This window comes from Lampetra fluviatilis, chromosome 32 (genome assembly GCF_964198595.1).
Source record: "Lampetra fluviatilis chromosome 32, kcLamFluv1.1, whole genome shotgun sequence".
Lineage (NCBI taxonomy): Eukaryota > Metazoa > Chordata > Hyperoartia > Petromyzontiformes > Petromyzontidae > Lampetra > Lampetra fluviatilis.
In genome coordinates, this window is record NC_136306.1 from 1284493 (window position 1) to 1305034 (window position 20542).

Consider the following 20542-nt stretch of genomic DNA (forward strand, 5'->3'; position numbering starts at 1 on the left):
GTGGCCACGCTGATAAAGGGACTTCATTACATATCACTCTGTAATTCTCCCTCTCTCTCTCAGTGCTGGCGAAAACATCACGATCTTATCGCGGAAAAAAAATAGAGACCGTGCGTATTTTCTTTAATGATAAAAAAACTTCTTGAAATTCCTTTTCATATTCGTGGTTTACATTTTCATTTTAGCGATGGCAGAAGTTTTAGAATATTGACTCTGCAATCATTTTCAAATACGTGCCTTGTCAAAACAACTAGAGCGTTGCACAGAGTTATTCGATAAGGCCGAGGGTGAAGTAATACATCTTAGCGAGGTGTTTTTTTTGTTCAGACTTAAACGGCATGAATGCACCAACGCACGCACGCACATGCTTCCATAATGACAAGCGCACGCAATAAAGCACGCCCCGCAGCCAACGTAACCTGCGTGCGTGCGGCCCTTTCAGAGCGCGCGAGCACGCGGAACCCTCCAGACTGAGCAACGTCACGCTCGTGTGGCGAAATTGGATCATTTAAGCTGCGGCAGCGTAGTTAGATTTTTGCCTCCGAGGGCAAAATTCTTTACAAAATCAATTGGCCTCCGTTCTAAAGCACAGCCGACGTTCATGGCAACTCGACTCGAAAACACGTCCCAGGCTCGAGTCAGGTACAGCGCTCTGTATATGTTGCATTTCCAGGTAAAGACCTCCAGAGGACTTGCGATTGTGACAAGTATGGTCAACAGCCCTTGCCATTGCAGTCCCTTGAAGCTATGAACATTGGGCCCAAGATGCATCGTCTTGGCTTGCGGCCTGATGCACACAAACGGCGTGCGAGGATATCCCTCCTGGTCGGAGCGATGCAGCGTCATCATACCGACACAGCACTCAACGTGCATGTGCGTGCGTGTGTATCCCCGCAGCCGATGCCGAGCTTAATTTTGTTTCACATGGGCGAGGACATTGGTCACGATCAACCGCACCAAAGGATTGCGCAAGCCTTTCACTCCGGCAACCGTAAAGTATGGCTGGTATTTCTGTTCTTCAGAACCCGAATGCTGGGCAAGGGAAAGCCCTAGTGAAGGGGCACACCCGAGGCCTCCACTAATCCCGGCTCCCCAATGAGCCTGCCAAGTCGGAGATCTCCACGCTTGCGTCTCAATCACGACATTTCACCCATCACCCATCCCGAAGGCAAGTCTCTTTACACATTTACAGAACCCTTACATCGCGGATGTCAATGAATGATTCAAAAGCTGTGCTGCCTCAAAACACGCCCCTTTCACACCACGCGTTCTTGCGGTTGTTAGTTATGGTGGCTTAGGGAGAAAGGAAAAGCAACAATTGATGCAATGTTGGCGATTGCTTTATTTGTAGAGAGCTTAGCAGAGTCTTTCAGATGCAGCCCCATCTGGGCGCAGTGTTTCGAGCGTTATAAGGGTAACAAAGGAGATTAGCTTCCTTAGAATGACACGAGCGTCGCCTCCATTCAATTGGGCTAATTCTCACAGCCAATGTATTCAGACAGTGCTGGACGCTCCCACTGTGGGGGCGGCAACAGATTAAACAAAACTACAAGCGTGCAAACAAAACAAGAAAACAACAGCCAGGGAAAGCATAAAGACGTTTCTCCTGCAGCAAGCCACTCCATCACATTCATCGAAAATAGCAGAGGAGCCACAGATTGCACGGATAATTCAGAAAGGAGCTATGTGGAAAACGTAACTGGCTCAGAGAATAGCAGTGACTAAACACCGTCACCTGATGAATAAAAAAAGATACATTGTTTTATCCGTCGCTCTCACGAACGTGTTCTAAGTAAAGTCGCCTTATCTCCTCGCGATCCAATTCCACGTCCATACGAGACGCGCTTTGCACAAGGTATTCTATCACGTAGCCTGCAAATAATGACCTCAGCTTTTGGTCCCCTGACCTCCGCTGATGGGCAGGCGATGCCGCTTCATCTCCTTTGAGCGCACCGTAATCCATCAGTGTCATAACAAGCCTGGAACAGGTTAATTGCCATGTAGAGCGGCATTGCTGCCCGGGTTAAATTGTTAAGCGCCAAAATTGGGCGCAGTCAATGGAAGTGGGAGGTTGCTGGCTGATCTCACGGTCCCCGGTGACCCATCCAGTTATGAGTGCGGCAGGAGAAATGGGCAATTGAGAGGGTACGGTTACTATTCCCACCGGGATGTGCAAAGCCCATGCCAGCTACTGGTTGGAAAACCCCTCGGTTGCCAATGCCAACACAGACGACAGCGAGGTGGGGCGCCCTCAGTGGAAGCAAAGAGGAGAGAGCATTAACCACACACACTTGTGGCAAAACATGCAAACAAACATGCTCTGATCATGTATGCGTTGTCTTTGAACCTGATTGGCCTACACCAAAGAGACAGCTTTCTTCATGGCCTAGTCTCGCCAGTGTTAGGCCAAAGGACAACGGCAAAACGCGAACTGCACAACGACAATCAGAACACTCTTAGCTCGGGGTCAAGCAGTTCATAACGGGCATCTATTTGGCGTTTTAACATCTTAACATCTGTTTCATTGCCAGAAAGGGTAACACCAATTCCTATTTTTTTTTATCATATTGGATACTGGCAAAAATATCCCAGAGATATAAAGAGGAGAGAGCATTGCGTGCACAAGCAAAGCCAAGAAAATGCGTAGACCTTTTAGTGATTTTCAGCGGTAAAGAAAAAAAACGTGGCAAATGTATACCACAGTGTCAATAAATCCATTAATGTAGCGTAGCCCAGCTACCATAATGCCACAAAATTGTGTCTTTACAGCAGTTAGCCAAAAGCCTCACAGAGAGTGACATTGGTTGCTGCCATATTCTATCCAAAGGCTTTAACTTCCAACTCGTGAAAGTGTAGCGTGGACTCGTGGGCCAATGATAAATGATAAGGGCAAACCAAAATAAAGGAATTTGTAAAAATAAAACACAACACTGTAATGGTATTAAATATCCGCAAGTATTAAAGGCCCTGGACAAGGGCGGGCTGCTACGCATGTTTATTCCATTAGGGGGCATTCAAAGCTTTGTGCGTTTTCCCAAGATGCCTTTCAGCCTCCATATTTCATTTTGGCATGCATTGCAGCATTTTATATTCTGGCTCTAAAAACGTGCACATTTACAAAAGGGTGTTTTTCCCAGTAACTCAAGGGGATGTCGGCCTGACACATCGGTCTCTACGTCAAACTACCGCTGGCAGGTCGCCCTGGCTTGGCAAGGTTCATGCTCCCTGCCATGAGATGGGAGTAGTGTGTTACGGACGGACACAGCATTTCCTTTTTGGAAGGAGAAGACGGAAAGGGATGGACTTTGAGCACGCTGTACTTATGCTTGGCAACACCTTGTTCCCAATATTCGCATCGCATGAGCACGTGATAATTAACATGTAAGAGCTAAACACGCGAGACAAATCACTGGCAAAAAGATGCTGCCGGCACACGTGTTGCTGTGACAAGTCTGTACCGTGACGCATTAGCCATAGTAAATTAAACATGATATTTTTGTAACCGTTTAATATTGGTGTATAATCACGAAACTGTCATACCCACTGGAAAAGAGCAGATACTCATTCAGCCTTGGTGCAAAATGGAAACGTTTTAAATGCAACAAACACCTTTAGAGAAACAAGGCCTTGCTTGAACACAACACCACATTTTCTGACAAGAGCACCAGAGCCCGCATGTACGTAGTATGTTTAACTCCTTTCGCGAACATACTTAGCCAAACGTGCTAATCGGCGGTGCGAGGGAAGCACAACAAACTAAACACAAAAATCAGTTCTCCGATTTAAAATCAGGGATTGAAAAAATGCCAAAAAATGTGATATGGTTTTCTCCATAAATGTAAAAAAAATATATAAAACAAAATATAATTAAGTGAGTTTGAACTATATATATATCTTGATTTGAAGCTTTCGTGACTGCAGGAATCCATACTCTTTGGTTCTTTTGGTAAAGTCACGTGATTTATTTTATTTTATACCTACGTGACTTTACCGAAAGAACCAGTGAGTATATATCTCTTTAACAACAAAAATAAGATAGTTACTCAATAAAAGAAAAAGCAAGGACAGTTCACATATCAAACATAAACGCTCATCACATGATCGCTCATCCCAAACGATGACACTGCTGTAAATAGAGAAGCCCCTCGCTGTTCAGACACCTGCCACGCTCCGTTGCGCTGGCTCACAACAGCGAAGAGCCGTCCCCCCATTGCCCTTTCGTGCAAATGTTGCTCAGAAAGTGGGAGCACGGCCATGATAAAATAGAGGACCCAGCGTCACGGTGCACACTGCCACGCTTCAACACTGGCCGGTCAAGTTCAGTTACTTATTAAAAGGTCTTCATCAGTTCCTGTAAGTTATTAATCTGCTTGCAAGATGCACGGTTACTCTACACTGTTAGAAAAGGGTCGTTTTGACAAGGCATCTGAACGAAACTTTCGTGCACTGTATTTCTTGTCCTATTTCTATACCACCTAAATTGTTTTATTTGCAGGTATTTTATTTAATTACCGCTAAGGCAGGTCAATGAACATCGTTCATGATAATTCTAATACCGTAATTTACAACCATTGGTAGACCCACTGCTGGGTGAAGGCATCCCTGTGCGATGCCGGTCGTGGGGGTTGCTTGAACATATTTCACCACTCTGTACAATGTGAGTCGGTGAAGAGCGGTGTCCAGGCCTGGCTCTGATATCACGAGCCACCGATGTGAGTCGTGGCTCGAATAAAACTCAGAATTCCAGGCTCGTAACGCGGTGGGCTAACCACTGCGTCATCGCTGCCCCCCCTCCTCCCACCCCCCCAGTCATACTGCCTACACCAGAGGTCGGCAACCTGTGGCTCCGGAGCCACGTGCGGCTCTTTAAGGGCTGCTGCTTTGTGACGACGTCATTGATTAAGGACCACCACCGTCTCGTATTCACGTGCTTTGCGGCTCTTGATGTACGGAGTTTTTTTTCTTACCGAATTCCTAAAAAAAATTTGCCTCTTCTTGTTATTTTGGTTTCCGATCCCTGGCCTACACTATACAATGCCACACGCACCGGTCGCCCTCCTCATAGGGACATTTGTGAATTATTTAATGTAATGTAGCCAAACTCAATAAGCTTGTGGCTAGATCAGGCTGCCATTCAGTGTGAATATTTTCCAACTGAACCTAATAAAATCAAATGTATCTTAAATACACTCCCGTAGAATATGCGGGTTTTATAATCATCACGATGATGATGACGTGGCCTCCAAAATACTATCGTAACTTAAATTGTAAAATGTGCACGTATTTTGATTTCCTGTAATGCTTCATAAAGCATTTTGGTCCGAAGGTTATTTAACAAAAAAAAGGTCGGTGATTGAGTGCTTTTCTATTGCCTAGAATTATAAACGATTACCGGAATTAGCAGTGCTTTTCTTTGTAATATCTACACCGGCTACGCACGGAGGTCCTTGGGAGCCACGAGACCCTGGAAGGAAGCACGTCATGGATTTCTTCCGGCGAGTGTGCCGGCACAATCGCGCGCACGGAGGCCGGTCATCGTCACAAGTAGCGCCTCCCTCTCTGAGAAACGGGAGTCTCCTGCGGCTCTCAGGGAACAGGATGAGGCCTATGGAAGTGCTGACGCACGGGAGGCAAGGCCTACGCCCCACGGCCGGGATGAGCTCACAACCGCTCTGCTGCGCCGCACATCGCCAAGTGTCGCAAGGCGGCTCCGCTCCTCCGTCACGATGTCCCTCTCCTTCGAGAGCCTCCCAAAGGGCTATCAAAGTTACTGCCGTTACCGCTTTTAAATTCTACTGGCGGGGTGAAACAATACTTCACCACGTTGGGCAGCGTGGGTTGGCGAAGTGGATGGCCTAGGACCGGCTCGGTTATCGCTCACTGCCGGGAAGCAAATCCAGGTGTGGCCGGGTTCACAGCGCAGTACCCTAACCACTACGTCACAGCTGCACCACAAGTTGGCTTGCGAATGTAGAATTGATAGATGTAAAAATGTAGAATTTCAACTCCTGGCTCAGGTCTGTAAGCAGGAGAAAAGCACCACCCCACAAGCTTCTCAGTGGGACATTTTATTTGAATCTGAACGTGTTTTTTTAGGTGGAACAGAAATGCTGTGGGTTTGCAGTCACACATCACCACTGTAAAATATCATGAATTATACAATCCATGACAATAAAACAAATCCAAGTACATTGTTTAAAGATGATAATATAGTTTTTTTTTTTGGGTTAGATCGAAAATATATAAATGTGTCGTTAAACCCGCCACCACCACCAGGTTTCATCACGAAAACAAAACATGCCAATTTGTCACTAGTACAGCACACCGGTGTGTTGGAGAGCAAATCCACAACACTTACAATTTGAGTACGACGTTTCGCCAGTAATTACAGCCAGATTTGTGACGTGTTAAACTGTTTAAAGACCTTCAGATGGGACAGCAGAATTTATTTTTTATTGTACCTTGTATGGCAAGTTCCCCGCAAGTTTATACTCTTCGCACGTCACCGTGTAAATCTAGAAAATGTGAAAATCTCTCAAGAGGGCCGATGCATGTGCATCACGTCACAAAGCGTCCGTTTTGATCACGTCAGCAGTGACTCAAAACCCAGCACGCCGCTGTGTCCGAGGTGAAAATGAATAAATGCCGACCAAAAACAATGGCGCGTAAAAAAAAACATGAGGGAAAACCATTTCCAGAAAATAAATTATAGGAAATAACTCATAAATCCAAAGAAAAAGTATGCACACACTACATGCCAACGTATATTAGAACAAACACATCACTATAAAAAATGTAATTGTTCGAAATTAGTTTCGGTGTTTTTTTTTACCGACATCACTTTTCAATTGAACGCATTTTTAGATAGGATTATTTTGACTGAAATAGCTTCGGTCGCCCTGACTTGCACGTGCACAAGAGTTGCTTTAAAATTATCCGACAACCCAAGCTCTGCATGGGGACCATTTTTTTTTAACTGCAATTTCCGCCGAAACCTGTAAAACCCTACGGGGGTTGAGCTCGCTCCCACTCTGGACATTATTCAGACTCTAAGGGGTCACTTTAAGTCCTCCCCACCCCCAGAACTACAACACGCCAGCAGCAGGCACTCCTGCCCACAAAACCATCCCATCCATAATCCTCGGGCAGTCGCTCGCATACACACAAACACCAAAAAGTAATACTCCCACTGGCGTGGCACGCACACAAACTGTATTATGACCTCATAGAGAATTTGTCGACATTCTGCAGCTTTGGACAGTGTCCAGTCAGTTAATAATTGCAATACGCGAGGGCTGCTACGCAGTCCACATGCCGCCTAGCTTTGTGCAAATGTCTCTGACAAGTTCACTCCGGTGCTCCTAAGCGTTGAACATACTTAAGAGTGTCCACTTTGTAGGGTTTACTATTTTTTTTATCATAAGTGTGCTTGGTTACCCTTCCCGTAGCTGCCAAGGTCATCAATATCATCACTATCATCTTAATTGTGTACTTTATGGATGTAAAAATGCATCATTGTCACTCATTATCTTTACCAGCATGCACTTGACAATCCATTTTAAATGTCTCCATCATACTTTTTGGGCAATGTTTTGCGAGCCATTCAATTTGAATGTATCCACACATTAGAAAGTATAATGCCAAACAGCTGGTTACATTCCACACTTCCATTTATGGTTTTCTTTTTTAAGGAAATCTAGGAAATGATTATGGTGAACAGCGAAAAAATGTAAATACCCTTGGCAGTTCCAATGTAGGAATGGCACAGTCACAAGCTCCCATACACTCAACACGCACGCTCACAACTTGGTGGAAGCCGATTATAAACAGCAGATCATGTTTTTCCATTAAATGTTATTTCTTTGTCCATTTGGTAATAATCTACGATGGGAGAAAATATACCCATGTCCAAAAATGCCCAATTAGGATGCAATTTGCCACTTTCAGTGTGGTCTTCGTGATGTCAATGCTTCACGTGGATTACATTTGTACAGAAAATTCGGGCACATTATCATGTTTGTTAAACACGTGCAATCCATCAGTCGAAACATGCACGCGACCAATTTGCACATTTTCAAATTAATGGCAACATGATTTTTTTTTACACATTGGTGCCATTGCGCTACTCTACAAACAACGCACACCACACTTTCTCTCGGGCCAGGCACGACCGACCCAACTGGACTCCGCTCGTACCGCCCCATCCGTGGCTCTGGCGGCTGGCCGTGCGGTGCACGCTGCTAATGTGGTGTGTGGAGGCTTTCCTCCGCTGCACCGGCTGAGACAGACAGGATTAAGTGTCGGCTGAACCGGTTCGGTGGCTCCAACCGCAGCAGAACTGCTGTTTATTCTGGAGCACCGACGCTGCCACCGCCAGCCACCCTGAACAGATACATGCACCACTGCCCCCATGGTAGCGCACGCACGTGCAAGGAGTCCCGAGTTGTTTGGGAAATGCCTTCACGTTGCGTGCTTGTGCGCGCGCGAGTTCGCGCCCTGTTGAAGAGGTGTGGGGCGCGCGCGTTGCAGCAGTCGGGCGGCCCCCAGGGTGCTATGGGAAGCCGGGGGGGGTGGCTACGTGAGGATACTACTCTTGGGTTTTTATAACGGCGCGAACATTTCTGGAAAGAGTGGTGTGGAAATATTGGTCATACGGTAGGCTGTTAAAGAGTCGGAGGAGTTTTTGTTGTTGTTTTCAAAGCACATTTTGCGAGCTGGACTTGTGCGCTCATTCCGGCTTGGTCTATTGACACTTTTGACATCAGACAATTAGGGCTCCAAAAGCAACAAAACTACTTCCATTAAAACTCAGGCAGTTCCTTTAGTCAAACCAAAATGTATTGATTAAAGTGGGAATTCCATCATTCTCAGTCAATTAAATATATCATTCCATATCTGCTGGATTTAGCAGTTTATTAAAGCTACGTTGAGCAAAACTGCATAGGCATTCAGTAGCTACACAATACACCTTGCAGCCATGAGAAAGTGTTGCCTGCAAAAGTGGCTGTAAACACACTAGTCAGCACACTCACGTAATAATCCCTAAAAATATTGCCTAAATACCTTTCCATAGCCACACTATCTTAGCCGGGCCTAACTCAGGGCTCAGACATTCCTGCCTAACCCTTGTCGCGTGACCTCTTGTCGCGTGAAATGCCACACCGGTACGAGCCACAGAAATTAATAGTCCATTCACTGACGGCTAACCCACAACACACACTCCGGAGCACATCATCCACACACAGGGGAGCATGTCAAATACAATAGCAGACAAAGTCATTCAATCGAGAGCACAATTCCAGCAGCAAAATAACCTGTTATACGATTTGGGCACGATTAGTGAATGGTCCCCCCAACAACATAAAAGCGTGATCGATACAAAGGCAACAGGGCACACACTAATCTTGAGTAATTGTCATTCACGGAGAGGAGGGATTTCTTGGTTTAAAGACTGTAACACCGTTGTTAATCATGCTTCATTTTGTCAATGCCATTGAGTTACACTATCCAGTACTGTACATTAGAATTGCTCCATCAGCATAGAGCGGTTTTATTACAGACCTCACAGGAATTGCTGAAATCTGCCTCAAGGGTACAGCCATTTTCAAGTTTTGGCAGGGAGCACAGTACCAGACGAGTGAAACCGTTGCTAAGCCGATGACTGGCAAAACAACTACGCTAACTTCAGTTACCCTGAACAATATCCCAAGTAACCGACACCTTTATCGTGATGCAAGTGCCGAGCGTGACACACGTCCCTCGTTTGAGGTAAACTTGTCGAGGAAGTGTCGTGAAAGAGAGAGGAGAGAGAGAGGGGGGGAGAATGAGCTGTATTCTCAACCGGACACAAGTCGACATTCCAAGAGGCAGGAACACTGAACCATGGACAACTTATCCAACCTGAAACGGACTACACTTTTTTTTCTAGGTGCAAACGCCCGTGCGACGCCAATGCCCCGAAACCACAGGCTGTGAAATCCCCTTATAAAAGAAAGCCACTGTCTGTTCGATTAAAATCCCCTTCGCTTTGCAAAAATGTCGTTTCTGCCCAGCACGAACCTCGGCCCAAACCCGAGAGCTTTCTATGTTCGGCGTGACATATTACAATGTTTTCAACAATATTTGACAAAATATAAACCAAAGGAGAAATACAAACCTAGCATTAGTGTTTATCAAGCCAAACCCCCTCCTCTATATTAATCTTTGAAACCGTAGTGTAATAATTGTGTCATCCAAAATGTCAATATTTGAAAAACGTGTGCATTTAAGTAATACATTACACATCCAGTGGGTTTATTTTATTGCAGTCTCTTTGTCATCTAACGTGACACATCACACAAGAAGCAATGCGAGCAGCTGATGTGCTCTGCTGCAATAATGCATGCGTTCGTATGACAAGAGACGGTCAAAGGTGATCCCCGTGCACAGCTGGGAGAAGATTGGCAATTAATCTCGGCTAAAGGCCACTGCAATTATAAGACAAAGGTGAAGTGTGGGTGTGACCGGGGTAAGGGAATAGGCGCGAGCGACGAGGGTCCCTGGAGTTTGCCGGAGTAACCAGTGCGATCTAGACCGCCTGCTGAGTTCCCCACACCGCTGCTTGGACCTGCTTACCACCCTGAGGTGTCCCATGTTGATAACTGGGTAAAGTGAATCAGAATCTGTATTTAGACTGCAGGAGGAATCCGATGAGCTATGAAGCTCCTTTTCACAGAGGTCCAGTAGGGGCACGGGGTAAGAACGTCACGACAGGAGTGCAAAGTACAAGAAAGGCAAAAAAAAATCACTGAAACACAAACCATTAACACGAAACCATCCTACCAGGCGAAGACCACTAAGGTATTAACTTATTCTTCAGAAGCAACCTGGCCACAAATGATAACTCAACAAAGTGGCTTACCACGTGGAAATTCAAAGCAGCAAAATAATCTACCTTCCATGCATGGATGTGTCACGGTTTAAGAGTTTCTTATTTTTACGGTGAACGCTATTTGGCCTGCTTTTCCATCCTGCCCAAACATCGGTAGCCACAGCACTTCATCCCACCACACACAACCTGTTGAACTGTTGGTGTATCCATTGATACAATTCTGGGTGGACAGAAGTGGAATAGATTTCAGAAACGTGCCCATCGTGCCCACTGCCACGTCAGTAGATCGATCGAGCAACCTCTGGATCGCAAGTCCAGTGCGCTGACCATTACACCCTATGGCAGCAAATACATGTACAGAACTCCTAATGCCCCTCCACACTCAAGAGTGTTTGCTCTTTGATGAGCACCTGCATCCGAAAGGGCCGCATATGAACGACACTTTTGTGGCCTCAAGGCGCTAGCGAAAGCCCTCCCCCGTCACCCTCACTTGCACCCAGGCATGAACATTTTTTACTCGCTTAAGAAAACACGTTAATGTGCTTGCAGTACTTAACAAATTGATCTCATAATTCAATATATTGTTGTATAAATGCATAACAAAGTCTGTTAGCAGCTTACAGCTCAAATACATAGCATTGGATTCATAAGCACTTTCATTCATTTGAATGCAGTGGCGTTACAAGCAAGGAACATACACAAAATACGTGAAAGTACCATACACGCGCGCACACATGTAGAATCGCACACGCAACAACAAAGACGGAGAGATAAACAAACCACCACTTCACACACACACCTGTGCCAAGTCCGCAGATATAACGCGCAAAGGTCGTTATCAATCTCCGAGACAAAATGAGGCGATCCTATCAGTGGCTCGCCGCATTGTGCGCCCAGTACCGTCTCAGAGGCAGCAGGTGCTGCGCGAGTCTAAACACAAGCCCACGCGTTCGCCCGCCTTGCGACAAAGTCTCAGCCGAAGCGGCGTGGAGAAGATTTCAAAAAAGGCGCGATCGTTCATTCTCACTGCAGCGAAGCGGATGCGTAACGACTGTCACGCTTGCAGAGAATTCGCGGGAGCGTCGTGCGAGCGCACGCAATTTGCCGGGCGGAAAACAGGCGTGGGATCTCGGCTGCGCTGAACCAATCAAAACCATCAGCGAGTGTAAAGTGGCCTGTCGAGCCTATTGTGGCGAGCAGTTGAAGAATATCTGGCTTTGTTCGATGAGGTGAAAAAAAAATCATTATTGCCCAAGCAGGTGCTAAGCACACTGCGGGGGCTACTGCAATAGCTGCACTGCAAATGTTATTCCATAAAAACACGTTTTTTTACCATTTCCGTTTGTTTTTTCAGCTGCCCTTGGTAAAATCTCTACAAGCCTGCCCTTTATTCGGCAAAGGCTATTAAATAGTACTATCGGGATTAAAAAACAACCGTTATTATTCGGACTATTTTACTGTTCACAACATTAAAAAATGCGCGGAATGAGAAAACTCCACAATTCGTACTGTACTGACGTGTGTCGAGTTTAGTTTCTTGTGCTCTGGATTTGTTCGTGGCCTTGAGAAAAAAAAGCCACTGATTTAACATTTAGAGTAAAGAGAATGTGTTCAATCGTCACCCTTCTTACACTGACACGTCTGATAATGCAGGCATTACATTAACATCTGATTTAATAACCTGTTTATTTATTTATTGACAGCTCCACTAATCGCAATTTTGATAATATGCATAAAAGTACAGTGCTAAATGTACGTGTGCAAGTATAAAAGTAGTTTGAAAAGTTTCGGGTACAAGGTGTTCCAGGGAAAGGATACCCCCACTGATCTCAAGTTAACGCGAGGTTGAAGACCAACCATCAATAAACCGACATGCTGCTGACGATGACGATGACAACTTGAGACCCAAGAGCAATGGGACCAACAATCAGCAAACAGAGAGAGAGAGAGAGCGTTTTCTCTCGAGAGGGCGAGGCCTGACACCCGGAGGAGCAGACACAAAAACCGTCTAACCGAGAGAACGGGCAACTCGGTGAACTCTGCCTCACTTCGACCGACTGCGAGTCGCGAGACAAACATTGAGCAAACGCCAGCGGAGTGTGCAACAGAGCGCGCGTTTAGACAATGCCGAGAATGGGAGTGGGGATCGCAGACCATTCATCATCTGCCCATTCCTGTGAGCGGACGACAGTAACTGCTGATGTGCAAAAAGAGGTTCGCTGGTGCCTGAACGTATACTCTGTGAAGAGGACGTGTTTTTATGGGTCAGACATCTCGACTAATTATTACTTACACTGCTACACGGGGTGAATTTTGCCCTGTTCCAAAATTACCTTGAGGACACCTTTACTTGGCTGCTGAAATTATGCACTCCCAGAAGGCCGTGTGGGACGTAAACATTTACTCATTTATTTATTTTCTTCCTCTATATCTGGTTATTCAAATGTTAATGTGCATACAATTGTTGCATTACTGTATCATTATGATTATTATTTGTAATTATTCGGTAGTTTATTTATAATTTGAGCATTTTTTTTGCTCAATTCTATTAAGCAATGCATGTTTTTGCTTCCAATTAACTCTAAATTGAGCTTCATCTGCCTGAACCCTGATTGATGTTGTGACTGCTGCTGCTGCTGTTTTTTTGCATTGCTTCATGATTTCCACCGTGACTAGTCCAGTACAATGTAGTTTCTTTTCCAACCAACCAAGTGGATCGTACATCTCCCCGATGCGTTCTAGGGTTGTGTCACACATTCCGGAGCAGTTTTCTGGAACACTTCTCGAAGACCAATAAAAAAACCATCGGAGCTAACACAGCACAGCGCGATCGGGGAAACACTTGGGACTGCAGCAGGAGTCTCATTCACACGGAGGACTATCGAGGTCACGGCGAGGGCTCGCCGGCGCAGCTCACCTCGGAAGTTGAGTTGAATGCGCGGCACGGCCGGCTGCGGGGGAGACTGCGCGAGGACGCCGCACGCCGAGGCCAGCACCAGCGCCAGCGCGAGCACCGGCGGCGGCGCTGGACGCATGGTCGCTCGTCGACGGGGCACGCGCGCCACTGCGCTCCACTTGCCCACGGCTGGCAAAGCGCTAAGCAGCTCGGCTGGTCCTCGTCTCGCGTATCCAACAAGCCAGCACACCTGATGGGATACAAAAACAGGACAAAAAGGCAACGATTGTGTTAAACGAAGGGAGGTTGAAACGCCCCCCCCCACTTAAAAACAGTCTCCACGTAGATTACGCTCTCACACGAACTTGCATTGTTTCCATGGCGTGGCGGTAGAGGCACTGCTGCAAAGTAAGCGGACGAGCACAAGCGTACCGTGGGAAAAGACAGCGCTTGAAAAGTCGACTGCCCATAATCGTGCTAATTTGTAACGAGCACAACTTTCACTTGCCCGAAGGCAGTGACCTGAGGCGCATAGGGTGGCCCATTTCCAATAACTCTGGATAAACTGCGATGCCTATTATATTGAGTTCGGTTAAAATAATTGAGATTCCCAAGAGTAATCTCACCGCCTTGTTTACAGAGTGCACGAGTCGACACTTTCCAGAGGATTTGGACTGCAAACAGATGGAATCACAAGGGGCCACGATGATCTTTCCACTGACATACTGCATGAAGAAAGTAACATGACATAAATGATTACGACGGTATAACAACTGCTCTATATCTGGCGAGGCCACTACATTGGATTATTATTGCAACAAAACCAACTAGGAAGAAATCACGCACGATATGAAGAGCACACATTTGTAATGCAAATGCAGTAGCAATTGTTACATTTAGGTTATGAAAATAGAGTGAACGTTTACAAGGGTAATCATTAACTTAAAAATAAAAAAACACATTTCTAATGAAGTTGTCAAAACATACTCCGTGCAAATTGTACATGGAGAAACGTGCTTGCACTGAGGCAAGGAGGAAGCAACTTGTTAACTGTCGGGCGAAAGACGAGGAAGAGACAAACATATAGGGGGACAAATGAGAAAATAATGGCCAGGAAAGATGCAGCTCAGCAAGACGAGTACAAAGCACCGAAACACGTGCTGCTCTTGGACAACCTTTCAAACAACATTTCTCTTTGACAATTGCCCAAAACAGCTGTGGTGAAGATACACAAAAAAAATTGCTGGCTCAAAGGTTTGAATCAAATCAGCAAGAGAGGAGTGAAGACAAACATTGTCGAGATGGGGGGGAGAGGGAGGAATTGGCAGAGAAAGTGAAAGAGCAAAACAAGAAAATGAGAAGACCCAAGACAGGTCAAAGTTCATGACACAGCAACATCAATCTGGCACAGGCTGTCCCCGGCTGCATGGAGAGTGAGGTGAGTGACTGATCTCAATTTGCCCAGACTTGGCCCCCACTAAACCTAATGCCCTCTTCGCTTTAGCACCCCCACAAAAAACCTCCCTTGCCATCACATCCTTGCCCCCCCACCCCACTATTCCTCTACATCATCAACCGGAACCCAACAACACACGCAAGCAGGAACATGCTGAAAAATAACATCGGAAGGATGCAATCACTGAACACCCATCAGCATGTCTTTGCAGAACGCCAATAATGTCTTGTGGCAGCCGCTCTCTGCTTTCAATTAAGGCCGTGCTTTATACACAGAGACACTATTTTCTTTTCAGAACCTTTTTCATCAAATGCTACCCGTCAATCATTAGGATGGGGATTTTTTGTGTTCTTCCCACCTCCACACCCCCCCCCCTCTCAATACTGATCCTAACCACATGTAATATTCAGCATGACATGATCGCACCCCAGGAAAACAGACACAAAACACATGCAAGGAAATCGTGCCCCACCGACGCATCGAAAAGTTGTGTCAGTGACAACACTGCTACAAATCACGTGTGCGAGTGTGTGCGTGTATTGGCAGATAGCAGTGGAGAGCGGTTGAATTGCGGTTAGCGCGCTGCGCTACGAACCCGGCGAACCGCTCACTCACGGCCGGCACCAGTGACGATTATTCAAACTGGTCCTGGGGTCTCCCCTAGGTCGACTCAGCCTCAAATGTGTACCTGGTGCGGTGTGTAAACATCGTTGCTGGGGAGACAAAGGCGGTCGACCCACCCCCTCGTGTACCGTTCCGGCCTTCATACTTGCTAGCTAACAGCACTTGCCCCAACACTCTGTCAAGGCTATACGGGGGGTGAGGGAGAATCTTTATCTTTGGCAGATAACCTGGCGAATCTACGATGACCGTCAGAGTGCAAGACACGTTGCCAGAGATCGTCTTCTTGATGTTTCACACGGAACGGAGGAGGGGTTGGTGGGGGTTGGGGGAAATGAGCAGCAATAACTTTTACATGCGTCACTGACTTCATAAACGGCACCTAATAAGCCCCAAGACAGCAGTGCAAGAGTCGCGCGCGTGTGTTCACATCGCGGCTTTGCCGATCGCACACGCGCCAGCTCTTTAACTGCTCCATGTCCAACCCCCTCCTCCTCCTCTCCATATTGTAGTCTTTGAACAAAAAATAAACCACATTCACCGTATTGGTTAACGCTTCTTGCTCCGGTGAACGCGAATTTGCTCACCGAGCATGAGGATTCTGCCCGTTGAGCTCCCGGGTGCAATCAGTGTTGATAAATAACATCGCAGTAGCACGACTTCTAAATGGTAGCTGCAAGGCACAAGGGGCCAAATACACCGCGACGCGTGTTGGCCCAAACGTCACAATCCATGTGGACCTGGCACGATGATGATGCGAGCACAAACGATAACACATTCAAAAAGAGGTGGCTGTCATTGATAGAATAATTAATTAATTAATTAATGTCGAACGCCGCGATAACGAGAATGGATATACACTCGAATGTACATACCAGTTACTTGTTAAACGTGTACAACGCTGGGCCAAAACTGTGTTTTGTTTTAAAGTGCAGACTATCTTACATTCAGGTCCAATACACAAGGCGATCCGTTTACAGATACCCCATTGAGTTCGCATGCTCCATTCAGTCTCTACAGGCGTCCGAATGATTGTGCGAGCTGTGGTCCCCGCGTCCCCCACAGGACAATTGCTGAAAGGTCTCCCAAGCCAGTCTCGGAGAGCGTTCGAGGATGGAGCGAGACCGTCTGTGGAGGCTCCGAAATGAGAATGTGAACATCGTTCTGTCATTCTGGTGGGGTCGTCCACGACGATAATATAATTACTAACATGTATAATGCGACATTCCATCCTCGGATCCCAAATGCGCAATGCCTGGAAAGCAGGAACTACAACCAGAGCCAGGGGCAACCCAGCACCATCAGTGGTAGTAGTATCACTAGACCAGCAGTAGCAGCAGCAGTATCACTAGACCAGCAGCATCAGTATCACTAGACCAGCAGCAGCAGTATCACTAGACCAGCAGTAGCAGCAGTAGCAACAGCAGCAGCAACAGCAGCAACAGCAGCAACAGCAGCAGCATCGCTAGACCATCAGCAGCAGCAGCACTATCACGAGACCAGCAGTATCACTAGACCAGCAGTAGCAGCAGCAGTATCACTATAGACCAGCAGCAGTATCACTAGACCAGGAGTAGCAGCAGTATCACTAGACCAGCAGTAGTAGCAGTAGCAGCAGTATCACTATAGACCAGCAGCAGCAGTATCACTAGACCAGGAGTAGCGCGAACAGCCCCATCAGTGGTAGTAGCAGCAGCAGCAGTAGTAGCAGCAGTAGTAGTAGCAGTAGTAGCAGCAGCAGTAGTAGCGGCAGTAGTTGCAGCAGTAGTAGTAGCAGCAGTAGCAGCAGTAGTAGTAGCAGTAGTAGCAGTAGTAGCAGCAGTAGTAGCAGTAGTAGTAGCAGCAGTAGTAGCAGCAGTAGTAGCAGTAGTAGTAGCAGTAGTAGCAGCACCAGCAGTAGTAGCAGCAGCAGTAGCAGCAGCAGCAGCAGTAGAGGCAGCAGCAGTAGTAGTAGCAGTAGTAGCAGTAGTAGTAGCAGTAGTAGTAGTAGCAGTAGTAGCAGTAGTAGTAGCAGTAGTAGTAGCAGCAGTAGTAGCAGCAGTAGTAGCAGTAGTAGTAGCAGTAGTAGCAGCACCAGCAGTAGTAGCAGCAGCAGTAGCAGCAGCAGTAGTAGCAGCAGTAGTAGCAGTAGTAGTAGCAGCAGTAACAGCACCAGCAGTAACAGCACCAGCAGTAGTAGCAGCAGTAGTAGCAGTAGTAGTAGCAGCAGTAACAGCACCAGCAGTAACAGCACCAGCAGTAACAGCACCAGCAGTAACAGCACCAGCAGTAGTAGCAGCAGCAGTAGTAGTAGCGGCAGTACCAGCACCAGCAGTCAGCACTCGAGCAGCAGTATCACCACCACCATCAGTAGCAGCAGCAGCAGCAGGACACTCACAGCTCACCCACCACAAGCCCTCTCCATCACACACGCACACGCGCGCGCGCGCGCCGTGTTTATGTTTCACCTCCACTTCCAGGCGACGTCTTCTCTTGGCGAAACACTTCTCTCTCTCTCTGGGTTGTTTTTTGTTAAATAGTTTTTTTCGTTTAAAAAAGAATCAACTTATTTCGACGTGACAATGTTAACGACTTCTTTATTCGCTGATAAAGAGATGAGCAGCAGCAGGAGGAGGAGTGGAACAAAAAATAATCTAAATTCGCTTAAGTCCCACACCCGATGCTTTTGCTCTTCCCTGGACGTCGCCGGAGCGGTCGTTGCGAGGTGCTCAGCAGCAGCGGCGGCGGCAGCGGCGTCGTGGTCGCTTGTGCGGTCGTTGGCGCGAGGCGCGCGCCTTACTCCCCCACCTGTGACGCGGCCGCGCGCTCAGCTGCGAGCTGGTGGGGGTGGTGGGGGTGGTGGGTGGGGGTGGTGTGGGGGGGGGTGCTGGCCCCGCCGGTGGGGAGGGAACTCGCGGCCCGTGGGGTACCCCCGAGGGGGGTCGCGAGCAACGCCCGCAGCGGTGTGGAGTTCGGCCATGCCCCAGGGCACACGGAGGGGAGCGATGGTTTAGGAGGCGACAGCGGTGGGAGGAGGCAAGGGGCAATCGAGTTGCTGTTTGGGCGCTGGCACTAATTGTGGGCCCATCGTCGTTGTTGGTGTTGTTGTTGGTGTTGTTGCGCCGCCTCTTCGATGTGCCACTGTTTGACCGTGAGAAGTCGTCGTTGCTGCTCGCCACGTTGGTGGCGTTCAATGACAGACTTGGAACGTTCCGTGAACAAGAAAGAGCTTCCTAGCTCATCGGATTCGTCCGGTCTAAAGACAAGAGTGTGATTCTTGTCACGGCAGCCCTTTTGCTCACTTCAGTAATTGTTTCTTGATGTGGTTGTCCCACCTGATGACGGACGCTTGTGTTGCGCCCGAAACGTCGTGATTTAATTTATTCTATTTTCTACCTACGTGACTTTACCGAAAGAACCAGAGTATGGATCCCTGCAGTCACGAATAAAATAAAACAAAACAATTTCTCGCTGTTTGTCGGTGAATACAAAACACAATTAGAACGTGGCCAGCAGCTTCGTCATTCCAACTGCCTATTTCACATGTCGGCCAAGCTCATCCGATCGATGTAATCGACTTTACAATATCCCTCCTGTTTATACATTGAACAACGTTCGTCTAATTTCTATGGAAATAGAGAAAAAGTCGCTGAATTTGAGCATTCCGTTTAAAACAATGAGATGTCCTCTTTGTCACACACATTGATGTTCATTCATTTAGGGGCGAGCCTGACAATTAAAGATCGATTCTATAACGGGATTATGTTTGCTATTAACAGAGAAAACAAATGAAAACGTTTTGTGTACACAATGATAATTACATTTTACAAAAAAAATGCAAAATTAATTCTTGGCAATGGACATAATCCATTCTCTTTATTGCGAACAAAATTAGCTTGCTTCTCTGGGGATCGTAATAGACTCCAGGATGGAAATAGTGGTGGGGGTGCTGAGCCAGGCGGTTGTGAAGCAAACCACGAGCCTCACCTCGACATCATCTCTACACGTTTCCATGGATACTCGTCTCATGTCTTCGTGCTATACTTAGTTGAGTGCTCCTTCATTATAGCTGTTCGGTTGGCCCTTTCAGTTGCGTGCAATAAACACATGTTTCAACGTCTGTTGCTGTTGATGATTCGACATTATTAAAACGTGTTTAAAAATCGCAGCCTCGCGGTGACGACAAATCAGCTGCTATTTTGAACGCTATTGATCAATTCGAGTTACAAAGTGACCGGGAGTCACTGTACTCTAATTAAACACTGGCGGGCTTTTTGTGTTTTAACCGTCACGTAAACCAGGGACGTGCACTGGTCGCCAGTGAACTCCCATCGCGGCTTTTCTCATTCACGTGAAGCTGACGAATTAACATATTCATTGGAGTACAATGGGAACGTGGGGGGGGGGGGTGTTTTACGATCAGTGGGTGCTGAGCTGTCGCCAGACCTGTTCGCCCTGGCGGGCGGCATGGATTTCTTATCTAGAAAAAAACCTGGGGAGGGAATTCTAGATTTGAAGCTTTTGTGACTGCAGGGATTCATACTCTTAGTTCTTTCGGTAACGTCACGTAGGTAAAAAATGAAATAAAAATTAATACAAATAAAACAATAAAATCACGACGTTTCGGAGGCAACACAATTCTCCGTCATCAGGTGGGACCGTCACAGCCAGATTTGATGCAGCAAATCTAGCTGTGACGGTCCCACCTGATGACGGAGAC

At 46.9% G+C, this 20542-nt stretch overlaps 1 protein-coding gene across 2 annotated transcripts in view; it reads right to left on the reverse strand.

The window, feature by feature from the left end:
* The window catches only part of LOC144943613 (semaphorin-3C-like), a 96079-nt gene extending 77445 nt beyond the window's left edge, over nucleotides 1-18634 (reverse strand). For both annotated transcript variants that reach the window (XM_078871231.1, XM_078871230.1), the window contains exons 1-2: nucleotides 18291-18634; nucleotides 13788-14016 (exon numbers count right to left, since the gene is read on the reverse strand). In XM_078871231.1, the coding sequence (XP_078727357.1) occupies nucleotides 13788-13905 (118 nt within the window). In that variant the 5' untranslated portion in view covers nucleotides 13906-14016; nucleotides 18291-18634. The remainder of the gene's footprint in view (nucleotides 1-13787; nucleotides 14017-18290) is intronic.
* Between the last annotated feature and the right edge of the window lie 1908 nt (nucleotides 18635-20542).